The following is an 18,854-nucleotide window of genomic DNA, read 5'->3' as shown; positions in this document are numbered from 1 at the left end:
TCTGTAGTCCTCCTCTCCCACCCCACTAACAAGCCTTAACAGCCCAAAACAAAGCCAGTAATGTGGGTTTGGTACCAGGTATTGCCACTTGAACACTTCAGGGCAGTCGTTTTGAATTTTATTATGATGGGATTTAAGTTGTTGTATAGACTTTTTAGGGCAGGTTGGCAACATTCTGTATAAATTAATTATTTTGTTGAAACTCACACTTATTTAAAGATTATTCCTGTTAGTAAATAGATCGTGGGCATCTTTAAAGATGAACGTGTAGTATTTTGCCCTATACTCTAGTATACTTCTGTTTTAGAGCATTAATATTAGCTAGTTAATGTCAACAGGGATTAAACAATGTAGTCTTTATCTTCTGGACTGCAGGTTGGGGTATATGATAGAACCTGTCTCGTACGGCCTGGGGACCCAGGGTTGTGGGAGTGGATGGATGAGTGTTTCCTCCTGAGCCTGGCCTGGGAGGGTGCTCGATGCTTAAGTTGCATGGGGGTGCCTAGGACCCGCCAGTCCCCTGGAGTGGTGAGACCTTTGGACCATGAATGTCAACTCTCTATCCATTTACTGTGTGTTTATCCTAAAAAAGTCACTGTAGCTGCAGCGATGAAAACTTTCTGTGTTTTTTCTGTCATCTCTAGGCTCAGAATGATGTCCAGAGCATCCTACAAGTTAACGGTTTTTTTCTTGAACTATTTGAGCTTTAACATAGTAGACTAGTTTTGAACTCTTACCGTCTAGCTATCTGGTAAAATAGATGTCTTAATCACAACATGCTAATTCCTAAAATGAGTATTTGTTTCTTCAGCCACTTTGATATGAAGAGGGAAACTGCATTTCAGGATATCCACTCAGAACAGTCACAGCAAATACAACATTCTTATTATTGGTGCAGATTGAGAACTGAGAGTTTGGACATGCCCTTGAGGCTGACTTAGTTATTTCCCACATGAGGAATCAATAAATGGCAGCATTTAAAATTTAAAAATCAAATTGATCTCATTCTTAAAAACATTCCACTTTAAATTTTCTTGGCTTAAATGAAAAAATGAGGGCTGTTTCTTGAGAGGAAAAGATGCACGATACTTCTGAATTTTAAAATATTACTGATATTCCAATAGTTCTATTTTAAAGGCATGGAGGAGACACAGAAAAACTTAAATTTCATTTTATTAGTAGTAACAACACCTGCTCAGCCTGTGGCATTCATGAAGCACTTACCGAGAGATGCTCCTCGCATGGGTCGGAGGTCCTGGCGTGTCTGCACCCTGCCTGGCTTTTCTTCTCCTTCAGTTGCTTCTCTTTTCTGCGGCTCCTGCTGAAATCACATGAACCAGAGTCGCTTGGCAGGTTTTGTCACCCTTTCGTCCCTGGAGGATTTTATTCTTGTCGATTCTGACCCATGGGTTGAAAAACAGAACCTGAGTGTTTCTTCGGGGCTGGCTCCCTTTACAAAACAAACACCTGGCTCAGGTGAAGGGCAGCTCGGATGCTTCTCGGATTCTGAAAGCTGGGTGAAATCCTGGCAGTCCTGGGTCAGATTTCTTAAATGTTTTTAAAAGTAGGAGGCCAGAATTGATTATTGAGCCTTTTTCATTCAGGGAGTAAATAAAAGTCACTTAAAAATCTCCTTGCTTCCTACGTAGCATTGGAGCAGTCGAGTGCCTTAGCATGGCTCTCCAGAGGCCAGACTTCAGGGACACAGGCAGAGTCCTGGCCCTGCCCTGTCTTCCCACAGCCACCGGCTTAGCCTGTGCACGAGTCGGAGGTGGAGTCTCTGTCCACCAATAGTGGCTCCCCCCTTTGTTACTCTCCTCTGATGGGTACGTCTCTTAACATCCTTCCCTTTTCTGGCTTAAAAGGTCCTCCACTTGCTGGTCCGCTCTTTAGGTTTACCCCCACGTGTGTCTGCCGGGGAGAGCGAAGCCAAGAGACGAAACTCAGAGCCCGCAGAGACTCTCACCCTCGTGGGTGTCCAGACACCTGAGCTCTTTGTTAAGTCAGATGAGTCCAGCTTTTCTTCACCTGCGGTCACTTGAGATACCTGTTGCTCTTTTGCGGAACAGATGTTTCTTAAGGTTTCTTAATGGGGCAAAGAGAACCTGGTCTGTCTGATCTTAAGGGGCTGCAGCATTGCTGTATGTGTGACATGCATGCTTTTTATATAAAAACAGATCTGTGCAGCCTTTCAGTGGGGAGACCCTGTGTACATTTGTATGAAGGTGTTCAGAGTCTCTGAGTCGAGAGACTAATATTACCAAGAAAGGAAAGGCTACCCTGCCAGCTCGTGAAGTGTTGCTGTACTGCTGCCCCCCGGGACCCTAAGGGCTTGTCTTAAATGTCCCGTGGGTGCTGCTGAACTGGCCTGGTAGGTCTGTCCCTGGGGGAAGAGGTTTGGTGCTGGATTTCACCTGGATCTCACATCCGTAACCTGGGGGAAAAAAAACAGTAGAAGAAAACAGCTGAGAAAATGATGAGGAGAGTTGCCTGCATGCACTTTACACTCCCACAGCTCTCAGGAAAATACAGAATAAAAACCAAAGTTGGAGGAGCTGTTGTAATAAGTGGACGAAAGATAGGGTTACTGTATCAGTTTCCTATACATATTGATTCTTTTTAATGAAAATCCTAATAAAACAGCCTAAACACATAAATAACAGAAGAGGTGCTATGAATACAGTGGGGTATTTTTGTATTTCTTAAAGCCCAAGAGGAGTGATCCTCTCCTTTTTAGATTACCATAAGTTTTTTTTTTTTTTTTTCCCCTGCCTTTGACGTGATGTGATGGGCATTCTCACATGTTTTAGGGAGTGTAAGGTTCATGCAGCCTTTTAGGGGAGCTATTTGGCTTTAAGATTTCACTCCATCCCATCCTGGTTTGAAATATTTCTTTAGGTTATGTTCTTATTCATTTAGTCAGCAGTTATTTACTGAGCGTCCACTGTGTGCAGGAGCCTGTGCTTAAGACTTGGCTACAACCAAGAAAGATAAAACCTCCTTTGGATCTTACAGTGTGACAGAGGGAAGCCCTGTTTTAAAAGTCCATACACACATACAGGCATACATTCATTTATTAATATTATAAGCCATGAATGCAGGAAACTGACAGGGTTCTATGACAGAATAACCAAGTCTCAGAAGTGAAATTTCTAGGTCAGAGATCCGTGTAATCAGTTCTTCATCACAGTTACTGTTCGTAAGAACAAAAATTGAGAAACCACTACTACATTTGTCTCATATATAAAAATACAGATATAGAAGCATATTACTCTTAACTCTGTCCCCTTCAGCACTTTCCTACTAACCTGTTTTTTTCAATATTTAAAAAGAAATTAGCATCCAGAGATCATATGAATATATAACTTCCAGCATACTTTTTCTTTTAACACATAATCATTTTCTGTGTTGTCAGAAACTCTAAAATAGCTATATATACTCTTCCTTTTTAGGAATGTATTATGATTTATTTAGCTATTCCCCCCACCCCCATTTTTTTGGACATCTAAGGTCCAAGTGATGAAGCAAAACTGAAAATGAATGTATGATTTCAAGTGTATGGTAATGGCACACATAGAAAAATGCATTCACAGGGAAATATGGGTGTTTTCTGCTTTGTGTGCATGTTACTTTTATAGGCAGAGAGAAGATCAGTCCCTTTGGGGTCTTTGCAGCAGCCCTCCCCCACCCCCCTTTCTAAAGTGACTCCCACCCGTTAGTCCACAGAGAAGAGTCCCAGTCTGGAGGCTGGCATCATGGCAGAAGGCTGATTCCTGCCCTGGTTTCACTCACCTCCAGGGATGGTTTGCTCCACCTAGGGCCCTGGAGTCCTGCAGAAGCCTAGTGAGGTCAGGTGACAGGTCTGCAGCTGGTGGGAGAGCCAGGTGCTGTCTCCAAGGGCTGCCAGATCAAGTCCAGGCAGTTGAGGCCTTGAGGGAGCAGTGGGTTTGATATTAGTGGGTCTTTTAAATGTTGGAGACAAAGAGCAAGATACGGCGAGGTTGGTTTTTTTTTTCCCTCTTTATTTTTATTAGTTGGAGGCTAATTAATTTATAGTATTGTAGTGGTTTTTGCCATACATTGACATGAATCAGCCATGGATTTACATGTATTCCCCATCCCGATCCCCACTCCCACCTCCCTGTCCACCTGATACCTCTGGGTCTTCCCAGTGCACCAGCCCTGAGCGCTTGTCTCATGCATCCAACCTGAGCTGGTGATCTGTTTCACCCTTGATAATATACATGTTTCGATGCTGTTCTCTCGAAACATCCCACCCTCGCCTTCTCCCACAGAGTCCAAAAGTCTGTTCTGTACATCTGTGTCTCTTTTTCTGTTTTGCCTATAGGGTTATCGTTACCATTTTTCTAAATTCCATATATATGTGTTAGTATACTGTATTGGTCTTTATCTTTCTGGTTTACTTCATTCTGTATAATGGGCTCCAGTTTTCATCCATCTCATTAGAACTGATTCAAATGAATTCTTTTTAATGGCTGAGTAATATATTCCATCATGTATATGTACCACAGCTTCCTTATCCATTCACCTGCTGATGGACATCTAGGTTGCTTCCATGTCCTGGCTATTATAAACAGTGCTGCGATCAACATTGGGGTGCACGTGTCTCTTTCAGATCTGGTTTCCTCGGTGTGTATGCCCAGAAGTGGGATTGCTGGGTCATATGGCAGTTCTATTTCCAGTTTTTTAAAAAATCTCCTCACTGTTCTCCATAGTGGCTATAGTAGTTTGCATTCCCACCAACAGTGTAAGAGGGTTCCCTTTTCTCCACACCCTCTCCAGCATTTATTGCTTGTAGACTTTTGGATAGCAGCCATCCTGACTGGCATGTAATGGTACCTCATTGTGGTTTTGATTTGCATTTCTCTGATAATGAGTGATGTTGAGCATCTTTTCATGTGTTTGTTAGCCATCTGTATGTCTTCTTTGGAGAAATGTCTGTTTAGATCTTTGGCCCATTTTTTGATTGTTCATTTATTTTTCTGGAATTGAGCTGCAGGAGTTGCTTGTTTATCTTTGAGATTAATCCTTTTTCTGTTGCTTCGTTTGCTATTATTTTCTCCCAATCTGAGGGCTGTCTTTTTACCTTGCTTATAGTTTCCTTTGTTGTGCAAAAGCTTTTAAGTTTCATTAGGCCCCATTTGTTTATTTTTGCTTTTATTTCCAATATTCTGGGAGGTGGGTCATAGAGGATCTTGCTGTGATTTATGTCGGAGAGTGTTTTGCCTATGTTCTCCTCTAGGAGTTTTATCTTCGACAAAGGAGGCAAGAATATACAATGGAAAAAAGACAACCTCTTTAACAAGTGGTGCTGGGAAAACTGGTCAACCACTTGTAAAAGAATGAAACTAGAACACTTTCTAACACCATACACAAAAATAAACCCCAAACTGGATTAAAGATCTAAATGTAAGACCAGAAACGATACCGCGAGTTTTAATGTGAGCAGTTCCTGACTTGGTGGTGTTAGCAGCTAAGTCAGCTCTAAGAGTACAACGCTGGGGGCAGCACACCACAGCAGTAGGCAGGGTAGAGCCCACTGTTATACACAGACAACTAGGCAGTCATGTGCAGGGGAAGGAGGCTGCAGGCCGCTGACGTGATCGGACCAGGGCAGCAAGGCATGGTGGAAGGTGGAAGGAGGCACAGAAAGCCCCCAGAGGAGGACGACGAGGACTGTGACGGAGCAGGGGAAGCAGACACCACACCTCTGCCTCATGATTGTGTGCTCAGGAGGGTTACTGACGCGGGAACCCGGCCCCAAGCCCCACTGGGCCTTATCTACCACCCGATCCTGTTCCTGCAGATTTTCTCTCATTGTCTCTCCAAGGAGGACACCTCCAGGGGAAGGCTCTGCCCAAATCTCCCACAACCCGGGGCTTCTGGGTTAGGGGGACTCTCTCCCTGCAGAGGGGCTCTTCCTTTCCCCTGGCCTGCCAGCCTCACTGTTCTCCAGGGGCAGCCCTGGCTAGACGCCAGGCTGGACACACCTCTCTCATTGTGCACAGAACTATTTGTTTGGCACCGACCTTGGGCTTGGTGGGTCAAAGGAATATCTTTTCAGTTGAGAAAACTTACCCGAACATGAGCTCATTTTGACCTGAAGCTATGCTTTTTGGACTCAGAACCACAATAAATAACCCAGCTAAGGCAGTGGCTGAGGAGGGTTGGGAGATTCTGGGAAAGCTTTGGCAACTTCTAAGAACAGCACTTGCGTGTCTTTTCTTGTGCTGAGAATGTTCTCTATCAAAGAGATTCTGGGCACAGTGGGTCTCTTACTGGTCTGGGCAGAGTGAACTAGTAGGACCCACTGGACCTGCCCTACAGCAGTCCTCATGGTCCAGCTTTGTCCACTGATCCAGCAGGGGTGTGTAGCCCTCATGGTGAGGGATGGAGACTTGGGCAGAGTCTAGAGGAATCCTGTGAGGCTTCCTTCTGCATTCTCCCCCAACGCGGGGGCGCACCTCCCAGCAGGGAGAACACAGCCGTGTAACTGTCAGCCCTCCTTACTGGGCTGGGGGCTAGGGGGTTAGTGCAGGACCATCCCCCGCTCCAATACCAGAATCCGAAGATGCTGAAATCCCTTATATAGCATGGTGTAGTATTTGCGTATGACTGACATGCATCTTCCCATATACTCCAAGCCACCTTCAGGTTACTTAATAAAATACCTAATAGAATGTACCTAAGAATAATAATAATACCTAATGATCTTCCTGGGTTGGGAAGAGCCCCTGGAGAAGGAAATGGCAACCCACTCTAGTATCCTTGCCTGGAAAATCCCATGGATAGAGGAGCCTGGTGGGCCGCAGTCCATGGGGTCGCAAAGAATCTGCAGGACTGAGCGACCAACACTACTACTAATAGAATGTAAATGCTTTGTAAATACGGTGTAAATGTTATGTTAATAGTTGCGGGTCTGTGTAAATAGTTACTGCCCTGCACAGATGTGTGGTAACTATTTAAAGAGTATTCAAGTGTTGCTTTCTGGAACTTCATGAAAAAAAATTTTTTCCCCAGTTATTTCTAGCTAGAAATTGGTTGAATCCATGGATGAAGAACTCAGGGTAGGCAGTGCTTCTGCCTAAGGAAGCTGGTTAGAGCATGGTGTGGAGGGCTGTGTCTTAGAGCTCCACCTGTGCTGATACCGGAAGCTCTGCTCCAGGAAAATGCAAAACTGCAACAGTAGCTGAGGATGGTTGAGTGCTCCTGCCCAACTCGGCATTCTAGTCCCTTCAGTGTTACCCTTGCTGGAAGTTCAGTTTATTCCCATTTAACAGAGGTGGTAACTGAGGCCAGGGTCTAGGCAGAGGGCCTCTGGAGAGCCTACAGGAAGAAGTGCTCCCTGCCCCCTGGCTCACACCCTGTCCTCAGCAGCGCGGGCTCCCCAGGGAGCAGCTGAGAGTGCAGGTCCCTGTGGGGATGACAGTGGCCACTGCAGCCCAGGACAGAGCTGAGATGCAGCTGTGTCTCTGGAATGGTGCTTCCCCTGTCCTGCTGGAATTCAGCCCATTTACCCAATTGCCAACTTCCTAAACTCTAGAACTGTGGTTTTCAAGGCATGGTTCCCCCACAGGCAGCACCTGCAGGACCTGAGAACACATTAGAAATGTAAATTCCCAGGTCCCACCCCAGAACTCCTGATTGGAAACTGGAGGTGGTTCCTAGGGATCCCCCAGGAAGGTGCTGCTCTGAGGTCAAGGTTACAGACCCATGGAATGTGAGATCCCCTGGTCCCTTCCCTTTTAGCCTTGGCTCAGCTGTGTGTGAGCCTCATGGGCTCTTATTAAGTCTGTCATCATGAGATGAGGCAGCAGTAGGTGCTCAGTAAGTACTGCTAGTGAGTCCTTAATAGGCATCTCCTAAATGCCCACCCTATGCTCGGGTCTGTGCACCCAGAGGTCGGGTCCAGTGGTGGGGCTGGGGACTGTGAGCAGAAGCCCAGCACAGTTTGGAAATGGGAAGAACCCTCCAGAAATGCACGTTCCCAGACACCAGCCAAGGCCAGTCTCGTAGGCAGGCCTACTGGGCTAACCATGCCCGGAAACTTCCCCAAGCAGGGCGGGACCTCCACAGCTGTTCAAGCCAAGGTGCAGGCGGGAAAACAACAGGAGGCCCAGTGGCTGGGCTGAGAGCCAGGACCTGGGGTCACTGCCGTCCACGTGCTCACGGGACCTGTCTCCTCTCTCTGTCCAGTGTGGGGCTGCCTTCCAGGAGGATGACGTCATCGTGCTCAATGGCAGCAAGGAAGACGTGGAAGTGCTGAAGAGCAGGATGGAGGAGAGGCGGCTGCGAGCCAAGCTGGAGAAGGTACTGCGTCCTGGGCTTTGCCCTCAGCCTCTGAGTCTGGGTGAAAGTAGGTCCTGCCCAGCTGTTGCCCCTGCTCTGGAGTCCGTTGCAACCCCCAACCTGCGCTGCTGGTGGCGCCCTCAGGGTTTGCAGTGATGGAGGTGGCTTTTATGACCTAGAAGAGCCTGGGCTCTAGGAAGATGCCTCGCAGCTTAGGCTCCATGGTCTGCTCCGCACTGAGCTTCCTCTGAGCTCCCTCCTCAGTGTGGGGGGAGGAGTGGTCAGCCCACCCACAGGGGATGGACGTGGCCAGGAGAGTAGAGAACAGCCTTCCCACTGCTTGGCCTCTCCTCCTGCCCACCTGTTTTGAGTGGCGCCTCAGTGAGCATCAGCTGCAGGCAGCACTCTGGGTGGGGGTGTGGGGGTGCAGGCTTTGTTTTGTGCCCCAGGTTCAAAACAGTTGATCAGCTAAGAAATTTGTTCAATATGCCATTGATTCTGGATCCAGCAGTAAATTTTGTTTTTTCTTGAGTACTTAAAGTGATAGCTATGGTCTTTTTTTTATTCTTAAAAGAAAAAGGTTTAGGTTAAATGTGGGAGAAATTTCGTGTCTTCAGAACTAAGGCAAAAGAATGCCTAAAATACTAGAAAATTGAGGACATAAAATTATGGGGAAGAAAAAATAGCCTGCCTGTTTTTATGCAATTGGAGTACATCTACCAGTGATGTAATAATTAAAGATTTTTCAGGTTTTTCTTTTTTAAAAACCATAATAGAGGAAAGTACAGGACTGTATCACTCTCAAATAATATGTAATTCATGTTCAGGGGGCTTTAAAAGCCTGATGCTTGAGAATGTGGTGTTGGTATTACGTGTCCAGAATTCTCAGAAAGAGCTAAACCATTTGGGTTTCCTCCTCTTATTGTCTCACTTAGGTAGAAAATAAATAATGTGTGTGAATTATTCTGTAGTACAGGAAATTGTGCCCAACTTGTGTGATCAAATGCCAATAGAAGTGTTCCTCGAAGTGGTCTTGTACAGGGTTATTACAACATTCATGAGGATAAAGAGCCACTCTGTGTTTTAAAGGGGTTTAGGTTTCAGTTCAGTTCAGTTCAGTCGCTCAGTCGTGTCCGACTCTTTGCGACCCCATGAATCACAGCACACCAGGCCTCCCTGTCCATCACCAACTCCTGGAGCTTACTCAAACTCATGCCCATCGAGTTGGTGATGCCATCCAGCCATCTCATCCTCCATCGTCCCCTTCTCTTCCTGCCCCCAATCCCTCCCAGCATCAGGGTCTTCTCCAATGAATCAACTCTTCGCATGAGGTGGCCAGAGTACTGGAGTTTCAGCTTCAGCATCAGTCCTTCCAATGAACACTCAGGACTGATCTCTTTTCGGGTGGACTGGTTGGATCTCCTTGCAGTCCAAGGGACTCTCAAGAGTCTTCTCCAACACCATAGTTCAAAAGCATCAATTTTTCGGTGCTCAGCTTTCTTCACTGTCCAACTCTCACATACATACATGACCACTGGAAAAACCATAGCCTTGACCAGATGGACCTTTGTTGGCAAAGTAATGTCTCTGCTTTTTAATATGCTATGCAGGTTGGTCATAACTTTCCTTCCAAGGAGTAAGCGTCTTTTAATTTCATGGCTGCAGTCACCATCCGCAGTGACTTTAGATTTAGGAAAAATTAAATCTATAAATGTGTTCATTTTAAGTTGGTTTTCTAAATAACTGTGATCTTATTATCAAACGAGCAAAAAAAGAAAAAGTTTGAAATGTTTTTGACAGAGCCCATTTACCAAAAAGGATCTGCTTGTTCTTGATTGCTACTATCAACCAAGTTCAGTTTTTAAAAAGCACAGAAGAGGGAGATTGTATTTTGAAGGAAGTTTTAGTAGAAACGGTGGTGTGGTCGTAGCCCTCTTATCTTAGTTGTCTCTTGTGTCCCAGGCTTCCGCCAAGTTGTTGAAAGCCCAGTGGAGCTAACCTGCCCGTCTCCGCAGGGTCCTCCCCGGAGCTTCTGGGAATGCCTCTTAGAGACAGCTGCCGGGAAACCAAAATATTTCCCAAATATACCGACAGCTAGGAATAGGACATAGCATTTCCTTTCTAATGCCCCATTGCCGGTGCTTTTCAAATATCATAACCCTAGCTGTGAATGGAGGGCTTAGAAGTCAGTTTTCTGTATTATTTTTGAACCGTGAGGTGTTACCCTCAGAGTTGAATGCATGTCTTGCATGTGTGAAATGAACAAGACGTTGCGTTTTGTACAGGTGTTACAAATCACATGGCATATATATATATATATATTACAAGACCAAGAGACCACTGCCTGAGCAGGGTCTCTGATGTTTTCTAGATATGGGAGCCTCCTGAAAGGGTTAGGCTGTGTATCTTTAGCGCCACCTTTTGCATACTGAAGGAAATGGCATGATTAAAGTAAATTCCCTCAGTGAACAGAGTCCTGTTTGTCCCATGATTGAATCAGCTGTGTGGTTTTTAATATTCTTCTCTTAATGTTTATTTATTTATGGCTGCACTGGGTCTTCATTGCTGCGTGGGGTTTCTCTAGTTGTGCTGCATGGGCTTCTCATTGTGGTGGCGTCTCTTGTTGCAGAGCATGGCCTCTAGGGTGTGCGAGCTTCAGGAGTTCTGACATGGGCTTAGTTGCTCCTCGGCCTGTGGGATCTTCTCAGTGCAGGGATCGAATTTGTGTCTTTTGCATTGTTAGGTGGGTTCTTTACTACTGAGCCAGCAGGGAAGCCCAGCTGTGTGGTTTTTAGAATAGTTTCATTTCTTAATTTTTTGCTGACCAGCTTAACTATTATGAGCGACAGAATTCTAACAGAAGTAATCCACAGTTGAGAATTGGCTAAAGTGTTCTTTAGTACAGGCCTCAAGTCCTTACAGTTAAATACACAGATGTCAGAGCATTTTGACCACTTTGAAGAGGTCTTCCTGAAGAGGTTAGGATTCGGTCCATAGTTATCCTGTCTGGATTTTATGTTACTCTCCAGCTAACTGCTCTTATGTGTGCAGCGGTCACTGTTAAAACGGACTGTTCTCACCGAAACTTGTCTTCCTCATTGAAATTGTCTGAGGATGTGGTTTTGGAATATAACTGCTGAGCAGATCTCTCAAGATGTATACTGTGTGAGGCATAAGTGTGCAGCCAGAAACACCTAGGCAGGACCAAGGTGCAGGGCTGAGGGTCAAAGTCGTCTTCAGAGGGAACCCTGCCCTAGGTGACCTGTGTCAGCCTCAAGTTGGACTCCCAGGCCAGTGGCAGCCACACGGACGCTAAAATCAGTGAATTGGAACAATGTCCTCTCTCCCTTTCTTTTCACAGAAAACAAAGAAACCTAAGGCGGCAGAGTCTGTCTCAAAATCAGATGTCAGTGAAGGTAAGATGCTAAAAAGAAGGCCTTATTTAGCAAAAATAAGACCCTAGGCCTGTTTTGCTAAGTAAGTTCCTGATTTGGTTTTGTTTTTTCACAGAAACCCCAGGACCGTCAAAAATGAAAACAGGGAAGCCCGAAGAAACCAACCTTGACACTCGAGAGAAAAAGACCAACTCGGCTCCAAAAAGTGCAGGTGGGTCCAGTTGAGATGACGGTGGGCCACTCAGATGGCTGGAGACCCGCGTGGTTGTGTCACTGTTTGTTGGGGTGACTCTGAAGACTCGAGCTTATCCTGATTGTGTCTCTTGCTCTGTTAGGGGTTCACTGAGCTCTCTTGGGGGTTGACTAAGAAACAGTTGATTCACGGGATTGAAGGGGGTGTTCACACATGCCGTGTCCAGTTTTCCTGTGGAGCCTGCTCGTAGGGCCAGGTGAACGGGGTGCAGAGACCAAAGACTTGACTCGTTCATTCCCCATTTTAAGGCTGAGTTCTCTGTGCACCAGATGTGCACTGGAGCCAGCCTCCCTCCACCTGCCTCCCGACCAGGAGCTGTTTGGTGGCTAGTCCAGAGTTTAGAGACACTAGTATTTATTTCACAAAAGAGAAGCACAGATGGATAAGGTAAGGAGTGAGTCATCTTGTGTTCATGGGTTCCAGATACCCCTCCACATACCAGCCACCTGGCCTCAGGGTCTCATGTGTGTCAATCTCTGAAGCTGGGGCCTGTGCAAGTAGTGATTAAGGTGATTTTTAAATGACAGATTTACATACAGTAGCTTCGTTTGTTTTTTGGGCTTGGTGATTGAGATACTGTATTTCAACATTCCTCCCCAGAAAAGAGGAGGGAAATTCCTGGGCTTGGTGGCCTCTCGAGAATGTGATGGTAGGAATGGTCTGCAGCCCCAGCCTCAGAGTTCAGAGCTTTTCGTTTTTTTCCAGCAGCACACGGGATCGCTTCTGGAAAAGCCGCGAAGAGGTCCATCGCCAACAGCGAAGAGTCAGAAGCTTACAAGTCTCTCTTCACCACCCACAGCTCCGCCAAGCGCTCCAAGGAGGAGTCGGCCCACTGGGTCACCCACACATCCTACTGCTTCTGAGGCCAGCAGTGCGGCCTCAGCTGGGCCCTGTGTACTTGCTGTCCTCTTAAAGCTGGAGCCACTCGAGTAGGAGGGCGCAGTGGGGACTCTGTGACCCCACCGGCCTCGCCTGTCATTCTCTCCCGCTCACCTCCACCCTCTGTGCACTTGGACCTTCCCACGGCCCTGAGAGCATGTTGGCTCCATATTTATGCTCAGAATAATTAAAGACTCCAGGTTCCTCCTGGGTGTGTGGTCAGCTCATTTTGACTAAAATTTTCGTGGTTTTGCTGCCAATGGTTAATTAATTAAATAAGCCGAGTGAGACTGAACTTGAGAAAGGACGAGTTGAGTTTCTAGTTGAGTTTCAAGTACGTTCTGCCTGCGGGGCTGTGGGAGGGAGTGTTTTGCACCAGAGCAGGGGACTTAGGGGGTTTCCTTGCTCCATCGGTGTGATGAGAGAGGAGATTTAATTGTGCACCTGATAATTTGGTACAAAAATTAAGTCTAAAGTCTGCTTTTTCTTTCATCTCTGTGTTTTCCTTCTTCCACTAATATTTGAGTAAGAAACTTGCAGCCATTGCATTGTTAGTGACAGTAATTCTGTGACGTCACGTCAATTCCACGTTCTCTCTCAGCAGATTATGAAAAGGGAAACTGGGCATAAAATTGGTGTGTCTCATGCATAAAGTGTGTTAAAGTCAATAACTAATGAAACTCTGCTCTAAAGGCAGGAGCATCAAGATTGTGAGCCCTGCCTTCTGGAGACGGGGGCATATTACTGAGATGGTTCCTTATAGGAGATCGGGGGCATGAGGTTCCATTAAAAAGCAGGCAGAAGAAACACAACACTGTAAATCAGCTATGCTTCAGGAAAATAAAATTTTTTAAAAATCAGGCAAAGGAGCTGGGAGAGGAGGTTGGAAGCGGGAGAGAGCAGCCTGGAGTTGGGGAGGGGAAGGTGCTAGAGAACTGAAGCCAGGCTGCTCTGTCACCCTGTCCTCTGCCTTAGCAATCTGAGGAGTTGGACCTGAGGATATGTGAATATAGATTCATTTTCATCAGATTATATTAACATCAGTGAATTTTTGTGAATTTTTTCCAGAAAAAACATGAAAATTATCGTTTATGTACATTTACATACAGATACATCTAGTTATGATTACCATGCCTATTTCTGATCAACCCTGGGGTCTCGCACCCCTGTGAGCTCTCTACCCGGGAGCCCCCCGCCCCTGAAGCTAGGGGGAGTGTGAGCCCCAGGTCAGCCTGTGTGGTACGTCCGACTCTCCTCTGTCTCCCCTTCTGATTTCACATCCTCTCACAGAACTTCCCTGGGCTCGACACAGTCAGAGGCTGAGTGCAGACACCCCATGGACCCTGGGTTGTAGCAGCAGAAGTCTTCTTTCTGAGGAGTAAGTGTGAGTCAGATGACCCAGCGGAACTGGTGCAGGCCCTCTGTTCTGCTAATTGAGATTTTTTTTTTTGTTTTGTGTCACTTTTAGAAGCTGTTGGTTTCGAATGCAATGGCCCGGGCGCTTGGTTGTATTCCTGGCGGCGGCCTCTATCTGCTGCACCCCTGTCACCTCCCAGTCCCCACACTTGCCTGGATGTCAGCCTTTCCCCCACTTCATCCAGCCAGCTCCTGATCATCCCTCACACTCTGCCCGGATGTTTTTCAGGAAAACCTGCCTGCCTGAACTAACCTCCAGCTACCCCCTTGCACTCTTAAAGCTCTCATTTCTTACCACAATTTTTTTGTTTTTTGGCCATGCTGTTCAGCCTGCAGCAAGATCTTCATTCCCCAGTCAGGGATCGAACCTGTGTCCCCTGCATTATAGTCTTAACCACTGGACCACCAGGGAAGTTCCCTCATCACAGTTTGTTTTTTCACAGTAATAACACTTCAGTCCCTGGATTTGGAAGATCCCCTGGAGAAAGGAATGGCTACCCACTCCAGGGTTCTTGCCTGGAGAATCCCATAGACAGAGGAGCCTGGCAGGCTACGGTTCATGGGGTCACAAAGAGACATGACTGAGCAACTAACACTTTCCACTTTTTTCAATAGCAGTTATATTAAATATTAAAAATGAGTTTTCATTTACATTTGAAATTGAGATGTCCAATCTCCATTGTTTTTCTGGAGAACTAACAGGAAAAAAAGATCACCTAAAAGCATGGAGCTTTTTTAAGGCTAGCTATTCACAAACTTCACATTGGCATTTTTCTTCAGTTTTCATCTCAACTGTTTGTACTTATTAGTCTAAAACGCAAACATAATTTGCTAATGAACAACTGCACACTTCATACTGTAACCATTTGATAACGTCATGTAAAACTAATCTCAAATGTTGGTTTGTCTTCAATTTATAAATAATAAAAATATAGCAAAAAAGGTCTTTCCTAATCCCCTTATCACAATTTTAATGAAATAAATGATACTTTTAATTAAGCCAGGCATTGTACACTCAGGTGACGTCATCGAGTGTGGATATGAGGTGATAGGAAGTGGTGGGGACAATAGAACATGGCCACCAGAGGGGCGGTTCCTACTTGGCTCCAGCAGAGTGGGGCCCTGTGTTATCAGATCTTCCATATTTTTCAAGGAAATCGGAAATCTGACCTTTGTAAATGGAGCTCCCCCACCCCCATTTAAATACCCCAGCCAAAGCAAGAGATGCAGGAGACTTGGTTTGATCCCTGGGTCGGGAAGATCCCCTGGCAGAGGAAATGACAACCCACTCCAGTATTCTTGCCTGGAGAATCCCATGGACAGAGAGCCTGGCGGGCTACAGTCCATGGGGTTACAAAGAGTCAGACACGACTTAGCGACTGAGCACAATCATTTTTCGGAACAGTGTTGGCCACACAAAAAACATCATTAGCTCCTAGTTTGCAGCCTCTGATTTATTATCTTTCTCTCCCATTTGGCTTTCTGCTCCACCGGGGCACATGCCTTGAGTCTGCTCTGCTCACCACAGTGTCTGGATTCAACAAATGGAAAAATAAAAATAGGAGATGGACCCGCCCTCCCAGTAGAGCACCAGGCTCAGAAAGCATACACTGGCAAGGAGATGGCATTCTGTCACTCCCCGCCTGCTTGCTGGAAATGACGCCGTTTCCCTTTAAATCCTACTCCCAGGCGACCCCCTCAAGTCTCTCTATCCTCTGCCCTGAAGTCATCACAATGGCCAGAGCGGGTTCTGGCTGGGGGGCCTCTGTGACATCACCGCGATCCAGCCTTGCCTGGTCCCCTGTCTCCAGGTGCAAGAGCGTAGCCGCCCACTGTGAGCCACATCCTGCCCCATCTCTGCTCACCATGCAGTCTCTGAAATGGTGCTTGTTCTTGCCTCTGTGTCTCTCCTGTGGCTATGCCTTTATGTTTTCTTCTCTGAGAGATAAATCCAAAGAAACCCAGGGGAAGGTGCCCTGCGGAGGGCACTTTCGAATTCGGCAGAATCTACCGGAGCATACCCAAAGCTGGCTTGGGAGCAAGTGGCTCTGGCTCATTTTTATTGTTGTGCTGTACGTGATACTGAAGTTTCGAGGAGATAGTGAGAAGAATAAGGTAAGGGTGGCTCCGTTTGTTACTCCACATTGATTCCATCTCAGAAACCTCAGACTCAGAGAAACAGATGCTCTCGTTATTATAGGCAAGACTGTTAGGTAAAACGAGTTTGAATATGGAGTATCTACTCCCAGTCCTGAGTGTGCTGGTTAACTCATTTCCCCACATATCCTTAGAGAAAACTAGACCTGAACTCACAGAGGTTGGGACTCATAGTTAAAGGCCACCTTTTGTTTATTAGGCAACTAAAACCTTGGCTCAGTGTTTATCCTGTTAAATCAGATTTTCTTCAAATAAGGATAGATTGAAGAACTTGGCATGTTTCAGGTCAAAATTATTTACAGAGCCAGATTCACTGCCCCTGATTTTTCATTTCCCTGGCATCTGAACTATTACCAGTTGCTGAACTGACTGGAAGTGGTATCATTATTCCAAGTAAAGGAAGAGATCTGTCGTAAAGAGTCAGAGGTGTAAAGAAGTAACAGCCTGTCCATGAAGTGGCTGAAGAGCTCTGAGAAGGGGATGGGAAGAGAAATACGGTGGCTTGTTCCCTCTTCAACAGACCCAACAGCTCCAGGATACTGTGTCCAAACTGATGGGAGCAGGGGATTGGCAAACATTTTCTGCAAAAGGCCAGATAGTCGATATTTTCAGCTTTGTAGCCCATTCAGTCTCTGTTGCAAGGACTCAACTCTGCCCTTTGAGCATGAAAGCAGTCATAGACTATAAGCAAATGAATGAGCCTGGCTGTGTTCCAATAAAACTTTATTAACAAGAACAGCTGGCAGGCCAGATTTGGCCATCATTTGCCAGTCCCTTGACTAGATCAATGCTAGAGCCAACTTCTCTCAGGTGAGCCCAACTCTCTTAGAACTCTGTCAAAACTAGCCATGTCAGTGGTATCATTCACCCTGAATATCTTTCTTGACAGGTGCAGACTCCTTCCACCCTTCGGGGCTGTACATTTCGCCCTCCAGGAAGGAAAAACGCTTCTCCAAACAAAGACTATGCATTTAATACCTTAACCCAGCTCGAGATGGACCTTGTGAAATTTGTGTCCAGGGTGCGGAATCTGAAAGTCACCATGGCAACCAGCGGTCACTTCAGGCTTCAGAACTTAGGGAGTGCAGACCCACACCATAACGTTACAATATATGAGATTTGGGGCGAAGAAGACTCTGCCGATTGAGTGGGTTTGTGTGTCCAAATAGGAGAGGAAAAGTTGGGTACTGACAAACTGTATCCAAACTATAAAACTGTTGTGAAGAAAAGCAGTTCTCAAATTCGTGACCTTTTTCCTTTCTCATTTTTTTTTTAAACTGGAAAAAAAAACATGAGGCCAGAAGCCATTGCAGTTCCTGTTTTTGTGTTTCTTACCTCCTCCAGAGCTGAGGGTAGTGAGAAGCGTGAGGACAGTGACATTAGCATTGGGTGACAGTCTTGGCCACTGTGCCATGACTTTTGTAGAATAAGGCTTGGGAGATATTTGGGATAAGATGCTAATAGTATTTCTATAATAGCTATCTTTATAGTAGCTATTTTTGGAAAGGGCAGAATCATTTTTTCTCTAATTTACTACATTAAAAAGGACAACTTTAATTATAGGTTTAAAATTATAAAATGATTGAATTATGAGGTGTGTGTGTCCAGAGAATGGTGGATTCACTTCATTTTCTTTTTTTTTTTTTTAATGTTTATTTATTTAGATGCACGTGGTCATAGTTGCAACCTGTGGGATCCAGTTCCCTGACCTGGGCTCCCTGCATTGGGAATGTGGAGTCTTAGCCACTCGACCACTAGGGAAGTCCTTCACTTCATTTTCTTACCTTCAGAGACTTATTCATTCTATCTTTGTGGGTCTCACGTATTGACTTTTTCTACTGTAAAACTGACGGTTTCATGTATCTATATGGATTAAGAAAAATGGAGACTCAAACTATGTTTCTAATGTCATATATAGACAAGCTAATCAGGAGCTTCCGAAGCAGTCAGTGTTAACATTCTTTGTGAGTGCTAAGTCACTTCAGTCGTTTCCGACCCTTTGCGACCCCATGGGCCACTCTCCGGGATTTCCCAGATAAGAATACTGGAGTGGGTTGCCATGCCTTCTCCAGAGGAACTTCCCGACTCAGAGATCAAACCCACATCACTTATGTCTCCTGAATGTTCTTTATAATACTTGTTTAAAGTATGGATATTTGGGGAACTTCTCTGGCAGCCAGCCCAGTGCTTCCATTGCAGGGGACAAGGGTTTGATCCCTGGTTGGGGAACTAAGATCCCACATGCCTTGCAGTGTGCCAAAACCCCCCAATAATAAAAATGAAATAAAATGTGGATATTTTGGCATGTTTGTATGGCTAATGGAAGCTACACTTTCTCTGGGCTGTTCTATTAGCTCATGACGCCTCATATAGGCCAGCCTGATAGTTTTAGGACAAGCAGATGTAGGCCTAGGCAGAGACATCTGCTCTGGAGGTTCCCTTAT

The 18,854-nt window shown here is 45.7% G+C and overlaps 2 protein-coding genes across 3 annotated transcripts in view; both read left to right on the top strand.

The window, feature by feature from the left end:
• The window catches only part of RTF2 (replication termination factor 2), a 40,800-nt gene extending 27,753 nt beyond the window's left edge, over window positions 1-13,047 (top strand). The window contains exons 6-9 of one of the 2 annotated variants that reach the window (XM_061126951.1): window positions 8,218-8,331; window positions 11,672-11,726; window positions 11,821-11,916; window positions 12,667-13,047. In XM_061126951.1, the coding sequence (XP_060982934.1) occupies window positions 8,218-8,331; window positions 11,672-11,726; window positions 11,821-11,916; window positions 12,667-12,821 (420 nt within the window). In that variant the 3' untranslated portion in view covers window positions 12,822-13,047. Of the gene's footprint in view, window positions 1-8,217; window positions 8,332-11,671; window positions 11,727-11,820; window positions 11,917-12,663 lie in introns of both variants that reach the window. The other variant, XM_061126950.1, reaches the window with a different exon arrangement.
• Window positions 13,048-16,119: 3,072 nt separating this feature from the next.
• On the top strand, window positions 16,120-17,557 carry FAM209A (family with sequence similarity 209 member A). The gene is made up of 2 exons (XM_061125899.1): window positions 16,120-16,368; window positions 17,300-17,557. Exons 1-2 carry the CDS (start codon window positions 16,120-16,122, stop codon window positions 17,555-17,557), a joined length of 507 nt encoding a protein of 168 aa, XP_060981882.1.
• The last annotated feature ends 1,297 nt before the right edge of the window (window positions 17,558-18,854 follow it).

This window comes from Dama dama, chromosome 23 (assembly GCF_033118175.1).
Source record: "Dama dama isolate Ldn47 chromosome 23, ASM3311817v1, whole genome shotgun sequence".
NCBI classification, from domain to species: domain Eukaryota; kingdom Metazoa; phylum Chordata; class Mammalia; order Artiodactyla; family Cervidae; genus Dama; species Dama dama.
The sequence above is the reverse complement of the archived record's forward strand: the minus strand, read 5'-3'. Positions and strand labels throughout refer to the sequence as shown.